A 9,134-nucleotide genomic window follows, 5' to 3' on the forward strand; every position below is an offset into this window, starting at 1 on the left:
TAGGCACCGAAAAACCACACCATAAACAACCTTGAAGTTAGCAAATGAGGTAATTAGTTATGAATACAAACTGTTGAATCATCTTAGGGCTGACTCCCTTGGCGTGATGAAAAAAATAAATCATTGGTGATCTTCAACAAACATACAATCGACTCAAAGGAAGCTATTTAATCAGTTTGATCAGTCTGACCATTATGAGATTCCAATGAAGGATCTTGAATCTCTCTAGGGCTCAGCCTTAGAGATCTATCAAGAGAATGTATTCTCTAGTTGGCAGTGTGTCTCTGTGCACCGAAAACGATGTCCATCCATCACTTAGCACTATCAAAGTGATGAGAATCTCCTTCCCTTTTTAGGACTAGGGGTGCCCTTCGACCATTAGGCGTCTTCCTCGTGTTGATCCCTTCCCCGAGCTAATGCCTCTTGGATGGTATATAACATCTCATCCTTTAGCTGTTAATTTATAAACTCTCTTGTTCACTCAATATTACCAATGTTTGTATTATGGTTTTATTTTCAGTGTGGTTCTCCTCTTGTTGTCCATGGTATGATTCATGTTTATTATATCTTTTAGGATTTTGAATCATAATCTATCTATGAATCACACCTCAAGGGTTAAAACATAAAACGGAAGAGAGAGAGATAGTAATGAATAGTAAAACGTCTTGTCTATTAGCCCCTCTCTCATAAAAAATCTCCTATTTATAGGAAATATGATGCAATATACTCATGCTGGCTGAGCGAGGCTAGGCTTTTGTGTATAGGGTGATCAGGTGTAACCCGATAGGCAGCTCACTTCTCAACAAGGAGAGTCGAAGTGATGATTTAGATTTCTTGTGACATGTCAAACTCTGATAAGAAGCCTCTAGAGCGTCCATGGAATGATTGATGGTACTAAGGACATGAGTCTTTCCTAAGATTTGAGTTCTGACCATTTGGTCGCTTTTTGCCTTGCTAACTCTGGCCTTATTGACTGTGTTTGATTAGCTTTTGCTCTGGCTTCTTAGATTTGTAACTCGTATTCATATAAATGCCTCATTAATGATTTTAGAAAAATTATTTTATTAAAAAATTGTCAAAATCTAAGCCTCACAAAATTATGTGGCCATGGCCGATGGGAGGGTAAGGCAGCAGATCCTGCAAATACGACAATCAATGAGTGACAGTTCATGAAAATAGTATATCATACGCTCGCTGATTCCGCCCCGTGACCCTGTTGCTTCCCTGGGCACTCGATCTTTTTTTTTTCTTTTTTTTGTTTTGTAAAATTCCTCGCTGTCCGCCTCTTAAGAAGCGAGCTGCTCCTGCCATCTCAAAGATAATTTTTCTGGAAGAAAGCTACTTCATCTCCTCCAAAGCTATGAACTTTGAGAAGAAAACAGGGGAAGGAGAGTGCGGCTACGAAGCTGCCATTGGGAGTCTAAAGAAGGTGATGGCGGTGGTTGACAGCGGCGCTCCGGCGAAGCAAGCCATGATGTGGGCTCTCACGCACGTAGCCAACAAGGGAGATATCCTCACTCTTCTCTACGTTATACCGCACTCTGCCGATCGCTCTCCAACTTCTTCTTCTTCTTCTACCATGAGAGAGGAAAAGGCTCGCCTTTCTGTCAGCTCTCTTGCCTCCCTCTGTAAAGCCTGTCGCCCTGAGGTAACCCAGAACATTCATAAACAATCCCCTTAATCAAGCTAACAGAATACAGATAATTTTATTTCAGGTGATAATTTTTTCCTTTCGCTTTTGTTTTTCGAAAATGAAAATTTGAAAAGCAATCGAATTAAACAGAAATTTGTTTGCTCTCTGTTTCAGTTGTAAATTTTTTTTTTTTTCATGCTATCAGGTGCAAGTGGAAGCTCTGGTGATCAGAGGACCAAAGCTTGCCACGGTTCTCAAACAAGCGAAGCGGTTAAAGATCTCTGTTCTTGTTTTAAGCCAAACAAAGTCTTCTGTTCTGTCTTGGTAAGAACAAAAGATGTAAGAGAATAAATTTATCATTTTTCAGTAGATTAATTTAATTTTTTTGTACCTTTTTGTTTTTAATTGTTAATAAAATGGTTGCTACACTTGATGCAGCCTTATGATGAGAAGAAATGATAGTTTTGTGGAACAGTGCATTGAGAAGGCAGAGTGCTTGGCCATAGCTGTGAGGAAACGGAGCAATGGAGTAGGGGGTTACCTGGTGAGCACCAGATGCCAGAGAAACTTCTGGCTTTTGGCTTGAAATGTTTCGCTTCACAAGATTAACGCACTGTGCGAATTAAAACAACAGCTTTTCTTACCTAAAAGTTTTTCTGTATAGAAAAAAATGTATTTTTTATTATTAACAGTAGTTCCCTGCTTGTTTTGTTGATCAATGTCTTCATAATTCTTCCCTGTTTTTGTTGCAGTTTTATCACTGAGGTCCCCTATGATCTTTTTTTTTTAATACACGTGCATCTAAAAATGCGTTTCCTAAAGAAATAGAAAGTCTAAATATTAAGTAGGTCTCAGGGGGCATATAGATCAACACATTGACAAGCACTTAATGGTTTGGTCCTGACCGGGCCAATCATACTCATTAGTCTTACTTTGAGAGCTGACAATCTAGAGAGTTTTTTGTCCCTCGAAAGGGCCTAGCGAGTAACTCTAAAGCTCGTCGGTATTCATGCGAGTTCTTTTGATTGAGTTTATCAATATTAAGCTTTAAAATGACTTCCTTCAATCGAGCTCGCTCATATTCCATGAGTTCTTTTACCAAGCTTGTTTGCACCAGTAGAATCCTCGTACCGAGCTTGTTGGTTGTTACCTGAATACTTCATCAAGGTTGATGAATAGTTCTTTAAGGCACAAGCAAGAAAATTTCGTTCTATCTTCATGTTTATATTCATTTTTTGGCTGCCTAACATCCATGCAAAGGATCTTATTAATGACAAGTCTATTTAGGTTCAATACAATAAAACTCATAATATAGCTTTTTATTTATTCTTTAGACTTTTGCATAGACATATAGATTTTATAGTGTAAAAATTGGAGGTAAAGAGGAAAAAGGAGAAGCTCTTGGACTCTCTTTTTGTGAATCTTTTTTTCTCTCCCGTTCTGATTTTTTCCTTCATTTTTCCTAACCAAAATTGAAGGAATACAACTCTCTAAAATTTGGATTGTATAAATTCACAGATTATATGAGATCATACATCTTAAAAGGATTCAACATCTTTAAATATTCGGTGAGTGTATAATTCATACCCAAATCTGGCAAGGGGATCTTTTAGCTGACGGAGAATAAAGAACAACCATATATTGTACTAAAGAGTTCATGACAACAAATGATTGAGCTCAGAGATCAGATGCACAAAATGATTAAAGAAGGCAAGAAGTGTCTAGAACTAGTTCTAGATGTCATTTAAGAAGTCGTACAAGATCATTATAATTGGTGGTGCGAGGATGATGCACAAAAAGATATCAATTGTCAAGAGAAGAACTGCCGCAAACCAGAACAAGGAGAGCCCTGATTCCAAACCTAGAAGAAGGCGATGATGTATTGTATGCCCCTTGAGAAGAAACTCCAAAATACTCATATGATGAAAAGAATGAGAAGTACAAAGAGATGACTATTAGAGAATGCATTCGCAAGGAAAGCCCTGATTCCAAACCTAGAAGAAGGCAATGATGTATTGTATGCCCCTTGAGAAGAAACTCCAGAATACTCATATGATGAAAAGAATCAGAAGTACAAAGAGATGACTATTAGAGAATGCATTCTCTAGAGAAATTGCTGAAGCAAAATCCCTTAGGAAGTTCAAAACCCCTTCTATGGATTCTTACAAAGGGAGGATTGATCCTGCTAATCACTTGGCATCTGCAGAATCGGCAGTCTGCTTGTTATGAATAAACAACCCCTTAATAGTCTTTTCTTTCTTACAATGCTCAAGTAAAGGGAGAATTGATCCTGCTAATCACTTAGCATCTGCAGAATCGACAGTCTGCTTGCTATGAATAAACAACCCCCTTAATAGTCTTTTCTTTCTTACAATGCTCAAGGAATCAACTCTGTGTTGGTTCAACAATTTAATACTAGAAGTTATCACCCCCATTAGAAAGTTCAAGTGAATGTCCGTGGTACAATTCATCAGCGTTAGAAGCTGCAAAAAAGCTCTCAACTTTTATGGAAAATCCTATAAACTCCATCTAAAAGTTTGAAGAGCTTCATCTCTTATTCCAATAGGAGATGCTCGATGTTAGAAATCTTGAGCCTTTTGTCACCCATGCAACACTTGCACAACGTCTACATGAAGTTCCATTCTAATACATGGCTTGCCGAAGCTAAAAATTTTGGCTGAACTTTAGAGCTGACCGACAACCAAATTTCAGATATAGTATATAACTCTTTATCAAATTCCTCTGGCACTAGAAAACTGGAGGACATTTTTTTGGAAAAGTGACTCGTGAACACAAGGGATCTCGACACCAATTAGTATGAAGGGACTATTGAAGAGCCCTGGGAAGACACCCTCGACAACACTAGCAACCAGAGTAGCTTGATTGAAGGTTTATCGCAAAGTGGCAAGATAAGAGATAGGAATATCTCAGCCCTCTACACTCGGAATCACTCCTTTATGATTGTAAGTGATTGAGATCATAATGCCATTCAAAATAAATGATTCTTTAAAAGACCTTCATCGATAAAAGTTGGGAGTTACCGGCACAATCCCAACAAATATTGCACTTATTCTCACAATCATGGGCATGATATTGGGAATGTTGTCATCTTTGAAACTTAATCAAAGAGCTGATCCAAGTGGAAACAAGAATTTATTTCACTCGTGGCCAACACTCAGAGATAAGGAAAGGTGCCTATCGAGATTGCTTTTGATGGACAAGTCCCTGCTACAACTGTTAACTTCTATGAAATTTTACACATCATTTTTTTACTATTAACAATAATTCACTGTGTGCTTTCTTGATCAATGCATCTATAAATCTCTCACCTATTTTTATTGTAGTTTTATCACGAAGGTCTCTTATGTTGATTTATTTAATATATGTACATCCAAAAATGAGATTTCTTAACAGGAAAGCCCAAATAGTAAGTGAGCCTCATGACCCTAATATATCAAGCTCACTAACCATGCACTTGATGATCTGGTCTTGATTATGCCAATCATGCTCATTTGTTGCACTTTTAGACGTTATAAGCTACAAAGTTTTTTGCCATCCATAAGGACCTAATAAGCACATTTAAAGTTCACCAGCTTTCATGCGAGTTGCTCTGAACGGGCTTACCAATATGCCTTCAGATGAGCTCCTCCAGTTGAGCTCACTCACATTATTGGAGTTCTTTTATTCAACTCGTCTGTAATAATAGAATCCTCCTACCGAGCTTACCGAGCACAATGAAAAATTCTTTGAGGCAGATAAAAGAATTTTATTCCATCATCAAGTATAAATCCATTTATTGACTACCTCACATCCATGCAAAGGATCTTATTAATGACAAGTTTACTTTGGCTTCGTATGTTACAACTTTTAATATAACTTTTTATTTATCTCTTAAACCCTTGTGTGGGCACATAAAATCTATGGTGTATAAATATGTAGTAAAGTGAAAAAAACAGAGGCTCTCAGACTATCCCTCTCCCTTCCTAATTTTTCCCGTCATTTTTCCAAACCAAAATAGAAGGAAAGGGACTCTCCAAAAATTCTTCAGCACCCTTCCACTTCTTTCAAAATGTTTCTTTTGGATTTTATGTGTTTATGGATTATATGAGATTATATGTTTTAAATGAATTCAATATCCTTAAAGGTGCAGTGAGTGCGGAACCTATACCCAAATTTAGTAAGGGGATCTTTAAGCCGAAGGAGAACGAAGGATAATGACAGATTGCACTAGACAGTTTGTGACAAAATAAATTATCGAGCTTATAGAATAGATGCATGAAATGATGGAAGAAGTAAGGCTGGAAGTGTTAAGAAGTCGTTCTAGGAGTCGTTCAAGAAGTCACACGAGATCATTATGATCGATGGCGAGAAGGTCATGACCACAAAGACACCAATCATCAAGAGAAGAATTATTATGAACTAGTGCAAGGAGAGCCTTGGCTCCGATGTTAGGAGATGTAGAAGAACGTGATGATGTATCATGTCTCTGGATAGGAGACTCCGAAATCCTTAGATGATTAAGAGAGGAGGAGAAGAAAAAGGAGAAGATTACTCGAGAATGCATTCTCTAGAGAAATTGTTAAAGCGGAACCCCCTAGGAAGTTCAAATCCCCTTCCTTGGATTCTTATAGTGGGAAGACTAATTCTGCTGATCACATAGGCTCTTTTGAATGAACAATCTACCTGCTACGAATAAACAACATCATTAAGTTTTGTTTATTCCTTACAATGCTCAAGGAATCGACTCTATACTGGCTAAAACAATTTGTCGGTAGATGTAATCATGCCCTTTAGTATGTTAAATTGAATGTTCATGTTTTAATTCACTAGCCGTAGAAACCAAAAAATGCTCTCAGGCCTTATCGAAGATTTAACAAGCTCAATTTGAAAGTTTGTGGAGCTTCATCACTAGATAGTCAATCACCAAATTGGCTTTGACGTTAGAGATCTTGATCCTTATGTCACCCATACAAAACTTGCAAATGGTCTACTTGAAGGCCCATTTCGATATACACTTGAAAAAGCTAAAAATTTTGGCAGAACTTTTGGAACTGGCCAATGATCATTTTTCAGCTAAAGAATACAACTCTTTATTAAATCTATCTAGCATTGGATAACTAGAGGAAAAATTTAAGAAAAGAGACTTTCATGAACCTTAAGGGACCTAGCTTCATTTTATACGAAGGGACCATCAAATCATCTCATGAAGACACTCTTGACAACAACATCAACCGAACTAGGTAGATCCAAGGCTTTTTGCAAGGAGTCAGAGAGGAGACAGGAAGTAACTCAACCATCCACACTAGAAATCACTTCCTTGTGAGTGCCAATATTTGAAATAATAGAGGCCATCTAAAACAAATAATTCTTTAAAAGACCTTAGTCGATGAAAGCCAAAAGTTTCTAGCGCTATTCCAACAAATATTGCACTTATCATCATGACCGCGTGCATGATACTGATAAATGCCATCATCTTTGAAACTTGATCAAAGAGTTGGTCAGAGCGGGAAAGTTAAAAAAATTCATTTTGCTAGAGTCCAACACTCAAAGACAAGAAAATGCAGCCACTGAGACTGCTTTTGATGGATTGTTCCGTGCCACAATTGTGTCGTCGTTGGAGTTGTACCTGTCATTTTCAGTGGGACTGGACCTGAAGTCTTGCGACATTCACGTTTGACAAGACTAAAAGTAGGAGACGTCCATTCCACATACTTTCCTAAAACCAACATCCACGAAGTTTAATATCCAGAATGACTGTCAAACGTGGTGATGGTTCATAAGACAAATAATAAATAGAGGATGCGTGTAGTTTTCACCAATCTAAGAGCAGCTTGCTTGAAGCATAGCCATCCCTTGCCACAAATTGACGCTTTGGTGGATTCAGTTGCCAGTTACTCAGTCATGAATTTTTTAATGTTTTCTTGAGATATCACCAAATTAAAATGAATTGCAAATAATAAATAGAGGATGCCTGTAGTCTTCACAAATCTAAGAGTAGCTTGCTTGAAACATAGCCATCCCTTGCCACGAATTGATGCTTTGGTGGATTCAGTTGTCAGTTACTCAGTCATGAATTTTTTGATGTTTTCTTGAGATATCACCAAATTAAAATGAATTTTATAGACACCGAGAAGACTGCTTTAGTAAGTAGAGAATAAGTTTTTGGTTATAATATAATGTAAATGACGTGACAACATACCATCAACTTATGAATATCATACCAAAATAAAAAAAAAAAAAAATGAAACATACTGATGTGTATATCAATGACCTTCTCATTAAAAGTAAATCACTCGAAAAGCATATAGAATATTTGAAAGAAACTTTTAACACTTTGAGATGGTTCAACCTTAAACTCAATCCTCTTAAATGTACTTTTGTCATAAGTTAAATAAGTTTCTCAAGCACCTGTGCACACCTGATGGAGTCAGAGCGAATCCTAAAAAATTTCAAGCTATCCTGAATATACCTACCTGATGGAGTCAGAGCAAATCCTAAAAAATTTCAAGCTATCCTGAATATACCTCGACCTAGGAATCTTAAAGAATTGCAAACACTAACTAGTCGCATCGCAAGCCTATATAGATTCCTTTCAAAGTCAGGTGATTGATGCTCATCTTTCTTCAAAATCATGAAGAAGTTCACATAGTTTACTTGGATAGAGGAATGCGGCCTATCGATCAAAAAAATGAAGAAGCTATTGGTTTCACCTCCCCTTTGCAAAGCCTCAACAAGTTGAAGAAGCTATTGGTTTCACCTCCCCTTTGCAAAGTCCAAAACCTGGAGAAGAGCTGTTCATTTACCTTGGAGTTGGGAAAGAAGAAATCGGGTCAATTTTGGTATGTAAAGAGAATAGAAGTAATTTTCAAACTATTACATGAGTAACGTTATATGTGTAGTTGAACTAAGGTACACAATCATGAAAAAACTTACATTAGCTCTCATTATTTTAGTAAGGAAACTGCATCATTACTTTTTTTCGCACGCCACAAACGTAATCAAGGAAAATCCACTCAAGTTAGTGTTATCATGATGTGATCATTCCAAAAGATTATTGAAGTAGTTAGCGAACTGAGTGAGTTCAATATTTATTGTGTACCCAAGATGACGATAAAATTCAGGTAATCGCCGACTTCCTGGTTTATTTCTAAAAGGCTTAACTCAGAATGAAACCAATCACCGATAAGTTCAGGACACTTTGTGCAAACAGAGCCTCAGGAATCCAAAGAAGGGAGTTTCTATGGTCTTACAGAGCCTTCAAGGACTTGTATCCTATCGCGTAATCAAGTCGAGTTCGTGAACTTAATCACCTGGCTAATTTTCTTAGTGACAATTGAGGTGAAACATCTCCTCTTCAAATCAGATTCGCAACTATTAGTCAACCATATAAATGGAGTATTCAAAGTACAAAATGGTACCTTAAGAAGAAATTTTACGAATGCCAAAGACGAATTGGAAAGCTGGAACACTTTCAAATCAAAAAAATTTTGAGGGAAGAAAA

General features: G+C 37.2%; 1 protein-coding gene across 1 annotated transcript; it reads left to right on the forward strand.

Annotated features, from left to right (window-relative positions):
- Positions 1 to 1,241: 1,241 nt before the first annotated feature.
- Positions 1,242 to 2,389, forward strand: LOC110018541. The gene is made up of 3 exons (XM_020715882.1): positions 1,242 to 1,648; positions 1,839 to 1,957; positions 2,072 to 2,389. The coding sequence occupies exons 1-3, from the start codon at positions 1,361 to 1,363 to the stop codon at positions 2,217 to 2,219; spliced, it is 555 nt and encodes a 184-aa protein (XP_020571541.1). The 5' UTR covers positions 1,242 to 1,360; the 3' UTR covers positions 2,220 to 2,389.
- The last annotated feature ends 6,745 nt before the right edge of the window (positions 2,390 to 9,134 follow it).

Source organism: Phalaenopsis equestris, unplaced genomic scaffold (assembly GCF_001263595.1).
Source record: "Phalaenopsis equestris unplaced genomic scaffold, ASM126359v1 Scaffold000024, whole genome shotgun sequence".
Taxonomy (NCBI): Eukaryota; Viridiplantae; Streptophyta; class Magnoliopsida; order Asparagales; family Orchidaceae; genus Phalaenopsis; species Phalaenopsis equestris.